The 15,314-nt window shown below is 43.2% G+C and overlaps 1 protein-coding gene across 3 annotated transcripts in view; it reads right to left on the reverse strand.

Annotated features, from left to right (window-relative positions):
* AHSA2P (activator of HSP90 ATPase homolog 2) overlaps positions 1-10,844 on the reverse strand; it is a 30,422-nt gene extending 19,578 nt beyond the window's left edge. For all 3 annotated transcript variants that reach the window (XM_057557954.1, XM_057557953.1, XM_057557952.1), the window contains exons 1-2: positions 10,554-10,844; positions 9,187-9,377 (exon numbers count right to left, since the gene is read on the reverse strand). In XM_057557954.1, coding sequence (XP_057413937.1) covers positions 9,187-9,377; positions 10,554-10,633 — 271 coding nt within the window. In that variant the 5' untranslated portion in view covers positions 10,634-10,844. The remainder of the gene's footprint in view (positions 1-9,186; positions 9,378-10,553) is intronic.
* Between the last annotated feature and the right edge of the window lie 4,470 nt (positions 10,845-15,314).

Genomic DNA, 15,314 nt, shown 5'->3' on the forward strand with positions numbered 1-15,314 from the left:
ATCAATAGAATTAGAAATGAAAAAGGAGAAGTAACCACTGACACTGCAGAAATACAAAAGATCATGAGAGATTACTACAAGCAACTCTATGCCAATAAAATGGACAACCTGGAAGAAATGGACAGATTCTTAGAAATGCACAAACTGCCAAGACTGAACCAGGAAGAAATAGAAAATATGAACAGACCAATCACAAGCACTGAAATTGAAACTGTGATTAAAAACCTTCCAACAAACAAAAGCCCAGGACCAGATGGCTTCACAGGTGAATTCTATCAAACATTTAGAGAAGAGCTAACACCTATCCTTCTCAAACTCTTCCAAAATATTGCAGAGGGAGGAACACTCCCAAACTCATTCTACGAGGCCACCATCACCCTGATACCAAAACCAGACAAAGATGTCACAAAGAAAGAAAACTACAGGCCAATATCACTGATGAACATAGATGCAAAAATCCTCAACAAAATACTAGCAAACAGAATCCAACAGCACATTAAAAGGATCATACACCATGATCAAGTGGGGTTTATCCCAGGAATGCAAGGATTCTTCAATATACGCAAATCAATCAATGTGATACACCATATTAACAAATTGAAGGAGAAAAACCATATGATCATCTCAATAGATGCAGAGAAAGCTTTTGACAAAATTCAACACCCATTTATGATAAAAGCCCTGCAGAAAGTAGGCATAGAGGGAACTTTCCTCAACATAATAAAGGCCATATATGACAAACCCACAGCCAACATTGTCCTCAATGGTGAAAAACTGAAACCATTTCCACTAAGATCAGGAACAAGACAAGGTTGCCCACTCTCACCACTATTATTCAACATAGTTTTGGAAGTGTTAGCCACAGCAATCAGAGAAGACAAAGAAATAAAAGGAATTCAAATCGGAAAAGAAGAAGTAAAGCTGTCACTATTTGCAGATGACATGATACTATACATAGAGAATCCTAAAGATGCTACCAGAAAACTCCTAGAGCTAATCAATGAATTTGGTAAAGTAGCAGGATACAAAATTAATGCACAGAAATCTCTTGCATTTCTATACACTAATGACGAAAAATCTGAAAGTGAAATTAAGAAAACACTCCCGTTTACCATTGCAACAAAAAGAATAAAATATCTAGGAATAAACCTACCTAAGGAGACAAAAGACCTGTATGCAGAAAATTATAAGACACTGATGAAAGAAATTAAAGATGATACAAATAGATGGAGAGATATACCATGTTCTTGGATTGGAAGAATCAACATTGTGAAAATGACTCTACTACCCAAAGCAATCTACAGATTCAATGCAATCCCTATCAAACTACCAATGGCATTTTTCACAGAACTAGAACAAAAAATTTCACAATTTGTATGGAAACACAAAAGACCCCGAATAGCCAAAGCAATCTAGAGAACGAAAAATGGAGCTGGGGGAATCAGGCTCCCTGACTTCAGACTATATTACAAAGCTACAGTAATCAAGACAGTTTGGTACTGGCACAAAAACAGAAATATAGATCAATGGAACAGGATAGAAAGCCCAGAGATAAACCCACACACATATGGTCACCTTATCTTTGATAAAGGAGGCAAGAATATACAGTGGAGAAAAGACAGCCTCTTCAATAAGTGGTGCTGGGAAAATTGGACAGATACATGTAAAAGTATGAAATTAGAACACTCCCTGACACCATGCACAAAAATAAACTCAAAATGGATTAAAGACCTAAGTGTAAGGCCAGACACTATCAAACTCTTAGAGGAAAACATAGGCAGAACACTCTATGACATACATCACAGCAAGATTCTTTTTGACCCAGCTCCCAGAGAAATGGAAATAAGAACACAAATAAACAAATGGGACCTAATGAAACTTAAAAGCTTTTGCACAGCAAAGGAAACCATAAACAAGACCAAAAGACAACCCTCAGAATGGGAGAAAATATTTGCAAATGAAGCAACTGACAAAGGATTAATCTCCAAGATTTACAAGCAGCTCATGCAGCTCAATAACAAAAAAACGAACAACCCAATCCAAAAATGGGCAGAAGACCTAAATAGACATTTCTCCAAAGAAGATATACAGATTGCCAACAGACACATGAAAGAATGCTCAACATCATTAATCATTAGAGAAATGCAAATCAAAACTACAATGAGATATCATCTCACACCGATCAGAATGGCCATCATCAAAAAATCTAGAAGCGGGCTTCCCTGGTGGCGCAGTGGTTGAGAATCTGCCTGCCAATGCAGAGAACGCGGGTTCAAGCCCTGGTCTGGGAAGATCCCACATGCCGCGGAGCAACTCGGCCCGTGAGCCACAATTACTGAGCCTGCGCGTCTGGAGCCTGTGCGCGGCAACGAGAGGCCGCGATAGTGAGAGGCCCACGCACCGCGATGAAGAGTGGCCCCCGCTTGCCACAACTAGAGAAAGCCCTCGCACAGAAATGAAGACCCAACACAGCCATACATACATACATACATACATACATAAAAAAAAAAAAAAGAATGTAAGCAGACAAGAATATCATTAAAATAAAAAAAAAAAAATCTAGAAGCAATAAATGCTGGAGAGGGTGTGGAGGAAAGGGAACACTCTTGCACTGTTGGTGGGAATGTAAACTGATACAGCCACTATGGAGAACAGTATGAAGGTTCCTTAAAAAACTACAAATAGAACTACCATACGACCCAGCAATCCCACTACTGGGCATATACCCTGAGAAAACCATAGTTCAAAAAGAGTCATGTACCAAAATGTTCATTGCAGCTCTATTTACAATAGCCAGGACATGGAAGCAACCTAAATGTCCATCGACAGATGAATGGATAAAGAAGATGTGGCACATATATACAATGGAATATTACTCAGCCATAAAAAGAAATGAAATGGAGGTATTTGTAATGAGGTGGATGGAGTTAGAGTCTGTCATACAGAGTGAAGTAAGTCAGAAAGAGAAAAACAAATACAGTATGCTAACACATATATACGGAATCTAAGGAAAAAAAAAAGAAAAGCCATGAAGAACCTAGTGGCAAGACGGGAATAAAGACACAGACCTACTAGAGAATGGACTTGAGGATATGGGGAGGGGGTGGGGTGAGATGTGACAGGGTAAGAGAGTGTCATGGACATATATACACTACCAAATGTAAAATAGATAGCTAGTGGGAAGCAGCCACACAGCACAGGGAGATCAGCTCAGTGCTTTGTGACCACCTAGAGGGGTGGGATGGGGAGGGTGGGAGGGAGGGAGATGCAAGAGGGAAGAGATATGGGAACATATTGTATGTGTATAACTGATTCACTTTGTTATAAAGCAGAAGCTAACACACCATTGTAAGGCAATTATACTTCAATAAAGATGCTAAAAAAAAAAAAAAAAAGAAGGTGCACGGATACAGCAATTAAAAAAAAAAAAATCCAAAGTCATAGATACAGAAAACAGATTAGTGGTTGCCAGAGACAGGGGGTGGTGGAATGGGTAAAACGGGTGAAAGTGGTCAAAAGTACAAATTTCCAGTTATAAAAAATAAGTCATGGGGATGTAATACACAGTATGGTAACTATAATAATACTATATTGTATATTTGAAAGAAAGTAAACCTTAAAAATTCTCATCACAAGAAAAAAGAAAATCTTAAAACTGTATGGTGATGAATGTTAACTAGACTTATTGTGGTCACCATTTCTCGATATGTACAAATATACAATCATTATAACGCAATATGAATATAATGTTATATGTCTATTATATCTCAATTAAAAAAAGGGATAAAGATTAGAGCAAAAATAAATGAAACATGGGACTTCCCTGGTGGTGCAGTGGTTAAGAATCTGCCTGCCAATGCAGGCGACACAGGTTCAATCCCTGGTCCGGGAAGATCCCACATGCTGTGGAACAACTAAGCCCATTTGCCACAACTATGGAGCCTGTGCTGTAGAGCCCGTGATCCACAACTACTGAGCCCATGTGCCACAACTCCTGAAACCCACACGCCTAGATCCCATGCCCCACAACAAGAGAAGCCACCGCAATGAGAAGCCTGTGCACCACAACGAAGAGTAGCCCCCGCTCACTGCAACTAGAGAAAGCCCGTGCACAGCAATGAAGACCTAATGCAGCCAAAAAAATAAATAAATAAAATAAAATAAACGAAACAGAGAATAGGAAAACAATAGAAAAGATTAATAAAACAAAGAGCTGGTTCTCTGAAAAGATAAACAATATTGACAAAACTTTAGCTAGACTAACCAAGGGAAAAAAAGAGGACCCAAATAAATAAAATTAAAAATGAAAGAGGAGACATTACAACTGATACCACACAAATACAAAGGATAATAAGCAACTACTGTTAATAATTTTATGCTATAAAACTGAACAACCTAAAAGAAATGGATAAATTCCTAGAAACATATCACCTACCAAGCCTGAATCATTAAGGACTAGAAAGTCTGAACAGACCAATTATGATTAAGGAAACTGAATCAGTAATCAAAAAAACCTCCCAACAAAGAAAAGACCGGAATCACATGATTTCACTGGGGAATTCTACCAAACATTTAAAGAATTAACATCAATCCTTTTCAAACTCTTCCCAAAAACTGAAGAGAGGGAACATTCCCAGACTCATTTTTAAGAGGCCAGCATTACCAGTATACCAAAGCCAGTTAAGGACACTACAAGAAAAAAATTACACGGTTACTCAGCCGTCCAGTGGTTAAGACTCTGCGCTTCCACTGCAGGAGGCCCAGGTTTGATCCCTGGTTGGGGAACTAAGATCCGCATGTCACACAGTGTGGCCAAAAAAACAAAAAGAAAAGAAAAAGAAAAAATTACAGACAAATATACCTGATGAATATAGATGCAAAAATTCTCAACAAAATACTGGCAAATTGAATTCAACAGCACATTAAAAGGATCAAATACTATGATCAAGTGGGATTAATCCCTGGGATGCACGGACGGTTTAATACCCAAGTCAAATGTGATGCATCACATTAATACAATGAAAAATAAAGATAATATGATCATCTCAATTCATGCAGAAAAAGCATTTGAGAAAATTCAGCAGCCACTGATAATAAAAACTCCCAACAAAGTGGGTATAATAGAAACATATCTCAACATAATAAAGGCAAAATATAGGACAACCCCACAGCTGACATCGTACTCAACAGTGAAATGTTGGAAGCTTTTCCTCTAATAACAGGAACAAGATAAGGGTACCCACTCTCACCACTCCCATTCAACACAGTATTGGAAGTCCTAGCCAGAGCAATCAAGCAAGAAAAAGAAATAAAAGGCATCCAAATTGGAAAGGAAAAGGTAAAATTACCTCTATTTGCATAGCACATGATCATATATACAAAAATATCCAAGAGACTGTTAGAACTAATAAATAAATTCAGTAAAGTTTCAGGACAGAAAATGAACATACAAAAATCAGTTGCTTTTCAATACACTAACAATGAACTATCTGAAAAAGAAATAAAGAAAACATCCCATTTACAATAACAGCAAAAACGGTATATATACTTAGGAATAAATTTGACCTAGGAGGTAAAAGATCTGTAGATGGGAAACTATAAGACACTGATGAAAGATATCCCATGTTCATGTCTTGGAAGAATTAATATTGTTAAAATGTCCATACTACTTGGGAGATTGGGATTGACATATATACACTAATATGTATAAAATAGATAACTAGTAAGAACCTGCTGCATAAAATAAATAAATAAATAAATGAAATTTTTTTTAAAAATGTCCATACTACACAAAGGCATCTATACATTCAATGCAATCCCTACCAAGATTCCAGCGGCATTTTTTTACAGAAGTAGAAAAAACAATCCCCAAATTCACATGGAACCACAAAACACTCTGATAGCCAAAGCAATCCCGAGAAAGAAGAACAAAGCTGAAGGCACCACAATTCCTGATTTCAAACTTTACTACAAAGCAAGAGTGATCAAAACAGTATGGTACTGGCATAAAAAAAAGACATGTACCAATGGAACAGAATTAAGAGCCCAGAAATAAACCCATGCATATATGGTCAACTAATATATGACAAGGGAAACAAAAATACTCCATGGGTAAAAGATACGACCTTCAATAAATGGTGCCGGGAAAACTGGATATTCACATGCAAAAGAATGAAAATGAATCTTACACTACACACAAAATATACACTATACACAAAAATTAACTTGAAATGGATTGAAAACTTAAATGTAAGACCTGAATCCATAAAACTCCTAGAGAAAAGAACAGGGAAAAAGCTCCTTGATGTTGGTCTAGGGACTACTCAAACTAAAAAGCTTCTGCACAGCAAAAGAAACAATCAACAAAAATGAAAAGGCAACCTACAGAATAGGAGAAAATATTTGTAAACCATATCTGATGAGCTAATATCCAAAATATGTAAGGAATCATACAACTCAATAGCAAAAAAAAAAAAAAAAAAAATACCATTAAAAAGATGGGCAAAGGAACTTAATAGACATTTATGCAAAGAAAATATTCAAATGCCCAACAGGTACCTGAAAAGGTGTCCAACATCATTAATCATCAGGGAAACGTAAATCAAAACCATAAAGAGATAACACTGCACCCCTGTTAGAATGGCTACTGTCAAAAAGAGATCACAACTGCTGGTGAGGATGTGGAGAAAAGGGAACCCTCATGCACTATTGGTGGGAATGTAAACTGGTGCAGCCACTATGGAAAACTGTATAGAGGTTCCTCAAAAAATTAAAAATAGAATTACCACATGATGTAACAATTCCACTTCTGGATATATAGCCAAAGGAAATGGAATCACTATCTCAAAGACATATCTGCACCCCGATATTCAATACAGCATTATTTATGGTAGCCAAGACATGGAAACAACCTAAGCGTCCATCGATGGATGAATGAATAAAGAGAATGTGACATATTTACACAATGGAATATTATTCAGCCACAAAAAATAAGGGAAATCTTGCCATTTCTGACAACATGGATGAACCTTGAGGGCATTATGCTAAGTGAAATAAGTCAGAGAAAACCAAATAGTGTATGATCTCATTTATAAGTGTAATCAAAAAAAACCCAACAAACTCACAGAAATAGAAAGTAGACTGGTGGTTGCAAGGTGGCAGAGGGAAGGGTGGTGAAGGTGGTCAAAAGACACAAAGGGCACATATAACTTCCACTTATATGATGAGTAAGTTCTGAGGATGTAATGTACAGCAGGGTAAGCAATACAGTATTATACACTTGAAAATTGCTAAGAGAGCAGATCTTAAAAGTTCTCAACATACACACAAAAAAATTGTAACTATATGAGGTGATGGATATTTTAACTAACCTTATTGTGGAAATCATTTTGCAATATACACATATATCCAATCATCATGTTGTATACCTTTCACTCATACAATGTTATAAATCAATTATATCTCAAAAAATCTGAAAAAGCTAAAATTAATATAATTAAAATTTAATTTAAAAAAAAAAAAAAGGAAGACCAGAGTATTGTCTCCTCCCCAGCTGGTCCCACTAGCCACCTCTAGGACTAACTACTAGAGGAGAAAGCACACGGGGTCAGGGAAGCCCTGTTCCGTCTGCCCTCTGGCTGCTGCCTGGGAGTTGCTGGGTCTTATCCTACAAAGGAGCTGGTTTATGCTTTGAGCTAAGGGAGATGGAAGAGACACAAGACCATGAGTTTCCTTGGGGACCTCAGAGCCCCTGTCTTGGGGAGCTGGATGTGTAAGGAGCCAGACCCTGCTATGATCCAGCCAGAACAGCCACTGAGGGAGCAACTGAGAGCAAACCCCCAGCCAGAAGGATTCAAGGCACAAGTGGGACTGCTTTTGATGCTCGCTGAACATTCCCTGGGCTCTGGCCTGGCTCCAGTTAGCGAGACAGCCACTAGGACAGAGGCCCAAGGACAGCTCACCAGGCAGCTCTCTAACCCAAACTCTCAAGAAAGGAGCTGACACGAGCTGAGGCCCAAACACAGCACCATCCTCCAGAACCAGATCTTGCCCTCTCTCCTCCTTTTCCTTTTCCCTTTGTCTTCATATCCATGGTTATTTCAACAAATATTTATTGAGTATAGACTGTCCACCCAGCAAGGAGCCAGGCACCACGGGAGAAATTTATTCATTCAACAAACACAACGTTTCAGACAGTGATCTGGAAACAAAACCAATCAATCCCTGACCCAAAGACCCAAAGAATGAAAACAACCAAAATGTCTATGAACTGATGCACAGATAAACAAAATGTGCTACATCTACACAACAGAACGTTAGTCAACAATGAAAAAGAATGAAACATGCTACAAGACAGATGAACCTTGAAAACATTATGTCAAGTGAAAGAAGCTACTCACAAAAGACCACATACTGTGTGATACCATTCATATGAAATGTCCCGAACAGGCAAATCCATGGAGACAGAAATTAGATTAGAGGTTGCAAGGACTGGGGGAGTGACTGCTAACAGGTACATGGTTTTGGGGGAGAGATGAAAATGTTCTATAATTGACTGTAGTGATGGCTGCACAACTCTGTGAATATACTGAAAACCAGGGAATTGTACACTTTAAATGGGCGAACTGTATGGTATGTGAATTATATCTCAATAAAGCTGATATTTTTAAAAATCTCTGCCCTGATGAATGGGGAGGAAAGGGGAATCCAGAACAGTAATAATGTAACCATATGTAGCGTGCCAAATATCAGTGCTTTGGGGAGAAATAAAGCAGGGGAGGGAAACAGTACAAGGAAGGGATCTGAAACTGTTAAGAGAATGGAGACAGATGGCTTTACTCAGGATGCAAACCTGAAAGAGCTGAAGGAGCCAGCAGGCACCTATCGAGGGGAAGAGTGCTCCAGGCAGCAGCTCCAGGAAACGCTAGTGCTCACAAGTGCCTGGCAGATTGAGTCCAGCTGACAGCTAAGAGCCCTAAAGAGCTCTGAGTGCTGGGAGAAAGGGAAGCCCACAGCTGGTTGGACAAGGAACTCCACGTGCAGTAAGGGCATCCAGAACTCCAAACACCAATTCAGGGGCCCATAGCAGGAGTTCTAAATATATCTGTTGAATGAATGACTAAGGAATCAACCAACTCTGCCCCAACACAGCCCCCAGCCCCACCCGTACCTGGAGGACCCTGTTACCTTTCCAGCCCAGTTTGATGTTCCACTCATAGAAGAAAATCAGTTTTCCTTTGCGGCTGCTGCAGGAAGCCTCGCCTTCCACCTGCTTCAGCTCACTGATCTCGCAACGGCCAGCCTCATTCTCCACAGCGATGCCCACCAGGAGCTCATGGAGCTTCCCCTTGGACCAGCTGGTGGCATCCCGCTCTGTCCTGTCGAGGGCCAGAAGAAGGGCAGAGCCGTGAATGGAAGCCCCCACTGGTGTCCACACGCCCACCCTGGGGAATCAGGGTAATGCCCTGGCCCAGTCCAGATCAGCCCAATTCCTCTCAAGCAGCTGTTGGGTGGTATTTTGTCTTAAAAACACTGGTTTATTTGGGGGAAAGGAGGTCTCGAAATCTCACCTGGTGGAAATGGAGGGGTAAAGCCTGGGCCACATGAAAAGGTAATTATAACTGAAATAACTTTTATCTTAATAAGACAAATTATCAAGTGTTTTCACACAGATACTATCTCATACAATCTTCCCAAATAATGTTCCCAGTTTAAGGGGTGGAAATGAGCAGAGAGAAGTCCATTAAGTGTCCATGGTGACAAGGCTGGGAAAGGAGAGGTCAGCTCTTCCCAACCCCAAGCCAGGGAAGGATGCCCTCACAGGCTAAGGCTTAGCTCTGCCCTGGACCTGCCTCAGCATCACCTTGATGGCCTTGAGGTAGCACAGCCTTCAGAGAAGCAGAGCAGAGAACATCACTTCCTGAAGCTCTGACTGAAGAGGGAGGGGCAGAAATCAGCCCAAGCTCCAGATGAGATAGAAAAAGGATGGGTAAACTAGTTAGAACTCCTAGAAGGCAGGGCTCACCAGAGACTCATCAAGTTAGATGTGGAGTTGAGATCCAAATTCCTGTTCTTTCCAATACATACGTACCACACACACACACACACTTTCTACCTTCATTTTAACCCCCCAAAACTTCAAGGGGCTGCGGGGGAGGGGCGGCGCGGGGAGAGCTTCTAAGGTCACAGACTGCCGAAGCTGAAGCGGTAAGTCAAGAATGACTTCCATTCCTGGGACCCAACCCAACTTTCATAAAGAGGAAAGTGAAGTCCCAGAGCCAGTGCAGATAAGACCCCGGGTCTCCAGGCTCCAAGGGCCCCGCAAGCCCTGAGGCTAAAGACGAGCATCTGCACCTGTGCAGCTCCCAACCCTCCCCACTTCCCCGGCCCGGGGCCCACCACGGCCCGGGAGGCGCCCCGAGACACCCGGCCGCCCCTGCACCCGGGGCACAGGGCGCCGGGCGCTCACAGAGGGTTCCCCCCCCCCGCCCCGCCCGCCGGCTCCAGAGGGAGGAGGCCCGGAAGCCGCGGCCCCGGCCACTGCCCGGCCGCACCAGTGCCAGTTGTTCACGTTGGTCCCGTCCTCCCGCTCCTCCACGATCCAGCGCGGGTCCCCCTGGCCCCACTTGGCCATGTCTGCGCGGCGGCGCGGCCTCAGCGGAGAACAAGGAAGGGCCGCGGAGGCGCTACGGCTCAGTCGCCGACGTTTCCGGCCTTCGAGCCCAAGATCAGAGCGTTCGCAGCGCCCAGAAAGTGCCAGAAATCCCCGCCCCCTGCGCCACCCGGCCCCGCCCGCCCCGCTCGCCCCGCTGCGGAGCTCCGGGAGAGCGGGAGCGGGGCTGGTTCCGAGGGGCGGGGGCGCGGGGCGGGGCCCGGAGGGTGGAGGGGGCGGGGGGCGTCTGGGCTCAGGAAGCCCGCCCCCGGGAGGGGGTTGGGCCCGAGGCGGGTGCGGGCCAGGAGGGGAGGGGTCGGGGCCCAGGAGACCCGAGGTGGGGGCGGCGGTGTGTAGGAGAGGGGTCCGAGCCACGGCGCTGGCGAGGGGGTGACCTGGGAGGCCGGGTGGGGTTTGCGGAGGCCCTGGGCCCCGCCGCGGGTCTCGCAAGTGCACGGGCTGGGGAAGGCCGGACGCCTCTCAATGGTTCGCTATTATTACTGCAGCGATGACCTTCAGTGCTGGCAAGCGGGGCGGTGAGTAAGGGGCGCCTGAGAGCGGCACCGGGGCTGCAGACAGGAAGCGGCCGTCGGGCTGCCACCGGCCGTGCTGATGGTGTTCGGTCCTCTCGAGGACACGACCCTCGAGAGCACTTGGTCACCCTGTTTGCTGTGCGACCGACTTGCTGAGGTCGGAGCGCGCCCACGATGCGAGGCGGAGGTGGTCTCGGCGGAGCTCGTCTTCTTTACACCGTATTCGTGTTCTGTTGAAAGTTCCTACGGAGTTGGTGCCCTCTGGCTCTCCCCTGGACGCCAAGTCTCACGCCTTTCCGCCACCTGTCCAAGTAGCACGAGCTACCAAGTTCCCAGTTACTTCGGGAATGTTTACATTTTATTCATGTAATAGTCCTTTCTAGATGACAAAAGAATGTGATTGCAAGCGTATTACTGCAGCTCGATTCAATTTTACAAAAATTAAGTGGAGGGCTTCCCTGGTGGCGCAGTGGTTGAGAATCTGCCTGCTAATGCAGGGCACACGGGTTCGAGCCCTGGTCTGGGAAGATTCCCACATGCCGCGGAGCAACTAGGCCCGTGAGCCACAGCTGCTGAGCCTGCGCGTCTGGAGCCTGTGCTCCGCAACAAGAGAGGCCGCGATAGTGAGAGGCCCCCGCTTGCCGCAACTAGAGAAAGCCCTTGCACAGAAACGAAGACCCAACACAGCCATAAATAAATAAATAAATAAATTTTTTAAAAAAATTAAGTGGATATTAATGATTCCTTTAACGAATTTTCACCTTCCAGCAAAAACTTTGCGCCAACTATTTGGGAAATGTTGCTGACAGGTCTGCGGATATTTATTTAGCAGGCAGAACAGGTATGGAATTTTGGAAGTCTGGAAGTACCTCACTGTTCTGTTCCACTGTGATGGACTGTCCTCTGCCTGTGGTCTGTTCTCCTCAATGAAATAAACTGGTAGAGAATACTTTCTCCATTTGCTTACCAGAGCTACTACATTCCAACGTCATTTTCCGAAAAGCTACAACAGTTTTGTAAGCAGACTGTTTACCAAGTGCTTTGACCCACAAACAAAATGACATTTTGATTTTACCTTTTACACTTTACTTCACCAAATGCATGGACAGCTAACACAAGGTATCAGAAAAGAATTGGATGGGCAATACTAGTGGGTACTGTTTTCTTGTGAATTAGCTGTTCATCTTTTATTCAGTTCATAAAGAATATTACCAATGGAACAGCACATAGTGAGATATGTATCATTGGAACCTGGGGTAAGACTTACAAGAAAACTTACAGTATATGAAGTATTGAGAGTACTCAAAATCATAGGGACAGAAAGAACAGTGTTGCCAGGGGCTGCGGGGAGAGGGAAGTGGGGAGTTATTGTTCAGTGGGTATAGAATTTCAGTTTTACAAGATGAAACAAATTCTGGAGATGGAGGGTGGTGATGGTAGCACAACATTATGAATGTACTTAACACCACTGAACTGTACACATAATGGTTACAATGGTAAATTTTTTTATGTGTATTTTACCACAATAAAATTTTCAAAAAAACCCCTCTAAATCAATGAGTAAAATGTTGCTGGGGAAGAGGATAATCATGCAATATGGAGGTATATCAAACATACCCCTGCTCAGTTTACTTACTAACTACATTCAAAAGGGAAAAGTAATCTTTACAAGGGAGAAATCTGGCAACTAACCACCTTAACCAAATGGTCAAACTCAGCATCACCAACAATGGAGCAAACTGACAGGTGTACACCATCACCTAAGTAGCATTCCTGCCAAAAATGCTTATTCTGAATCTAATCATGAGCAAACAATCAGAAAAATCCAAATTGAGGGAAATTCTGCAAAATGGATCTGGCCTAAACTCTACAAAAATAAACATTTCATGAATGTCAAAAGAAGACTAAAGAGACGTGGCAATAGATGCAATGCTTGATCCTAAATGAGCTCCTGGATCCAAAACAAACAGTTTAAAATGACATAATTGGGGAAATTTAAATTGCATTTCAGACTGCATACTGGATAACGTTGTGTCAATGTTAAATCTTCTGAGCAGTTAAACTTTGGTTACAAAGGAGAACATTCTTGTTCTTTGGAGATTACATGCTGAAATATTTATAGGTAAATTGTCACGATGTCTGCAATTAACTCAGACAGAGAAAAGCAGATAAAGCAAGTGTGGCAAAGGTTGACACCTGGTGAATCCAGGTGAAGTGTATCTGAGGGTTCCTTGAACTATTCTTGCAACTCTTCTGTAAGTTTGAGATTATCTTCAAAAGAAAAACTGGGGGGAAAAATTGAGTCAAACATCTTCAGGGTCAAAGCATGGGTTCTAGCCTTTTGTAACCATCCAGTACTAGGGTGGGTAAAAATTACACCACAACATTTATCGAGCATCTACTGTGTGTCCAAGTCTGCTGTATGCTGGAGTGATCACGAAAATAAGACATGGGGCTCAGGCAGTAGTGGAGGAGACCAGTGTGAATTCACCTTCATGGTAAATCCAGTGTGCCCTGGGAGCACAGAGGAGAAAGTGCCTAACTCTCCCTAGGGGAGTGTGGTGCTGGTGTAGTTCTCTTCTCAGAGGAGGCTTATAGAGTGAGGACTCTTGTCTTCAAGAGAGCAAAGGGGAGCAGCAAGTGCCCAGGCACAGAAGCATGGAGAAGCACACTGCACCAAGGGGGCTCTAACAGAGTCATGTAAGAGGGGCTACAGGAGATGAGGCTGCAAGGGGGCAAATTACCCCTCATGAAAGGCCTCATTTGCCCTGCTGAGGATCGTGGACTTTGTTCTGTAGGCAACAGGAAACCACTGAGGTGATCTAAATGAAGAAATGACGTGATCGGACTTGTGTTTTAGAAAAATCATTCTGATGACAATTTGAACAATGGACAGGAGTGGGATAAAAACTGGAAGAGGGGGATATTTGTCAGAGTGGAGAGGAGGTGGCAGATCTGAGAGGCATTATAAGTGGAACCCGTGATATGGGCATGCAGTGGAGGAAGTGTTTTTCAGAGCCTGGGACTTGCACCTTGCTTAATCACCATCATTCTGAGAGACTAGAATGAAAAGAGGCTGGCGGAGGGCTTAGGTGATCACCCTGGAGATCAGCATGCAGGGGATGGGCAGAAAAATGGAGCCTGAAAAGGGAAACCGAAAGAAGGAGGAAGAAAACAGAGAAGACATTTGATCATGGAAGCCAAGGGTCGGGATGGAGGGAGTGGTCAGCAGCGTTAGACATGGAAGAGGGCAAGTAGGATAATAAAGAAATTGTTCTTTGGATTTGACAGGAGGGCCATTGGGCCCTTTGCAGGGAGCAGTTTCAGTGAACGACTGGGGCAGAAGCCAGGTCACAGTGGACAGAGGAGGTGAGAAAGTTTAGACCATGCTTTCAAAATGTTTGACAGGATGGGTAAGAGAAATGGACAGTAGCTGGGTATGGATATGGAGTGAAAGGAGATTTTGCCTTTTCCTTTTAAATGTTTTCACATGCTGATGGGGACTAGCTGGTGAAAAGAGGGCCAGGTGGTAAAGCAAAGCCCCAGAAGCAATGGGAAGAGATGAGTCCAAAAGCAGGTGGGGCTCATCCTGGGATAGGAAGACCCAAGGAGAAAGGATAAGGATGGATGTTGCTATACCAAGCTTGGTTTTGATAAGTTTGATCTGGGGAGAGGGAGAGGAGATGAATGAGGTGGCAAGTTGGACAACTTCCGGTGGCGTCTTACCTGCAGCAAAGTGAGGGTGATGACACTGACAGGCTTTGGGGGAAGAAATGCAAAATGCTGTAAGAATGTCTTTTTTCCCCAGAACCCATCTATACCAGGGTAAGCCCAAATCATTGTCACCTTTTCTAAACACACCTGTGCCACACTTTCTCTGTCTAGAGAAAGGAGTTGAAAAGATTGTATCCAGGATTGACTTTCGTTAGCAACGCACTAGAATTAGGACTTTGATTCAAGTTTCACACCACAACAGGTCTAGAAGAGGCTAAGATTCTGCTTTTATGGAAGTCACCACTCTAATTTACTTCTATAATTCTGATGCCTCTCAGTTTAGTTTAATTCCATTAATATTTATTTACCAGAATGCACGTGTGCCCCGCAGCCCACCAGAGCTTGCAGTGCACAGA

The sequence above is a fragment of the Balaenoptera acutorostrata genome, chromosome 12, assembly GCF_949987535.1.
Source record: "Balaenoptera acutorostrata chromosome 12, mBalAcu1.1, whole genome shotgun sequence".
NCBI lineage: Eukaryota > Metazoa > Chordata > Mammalia > Artiodactyla > Balaenopteridae > Balaenoptera > Balaenoptera acutorostrata.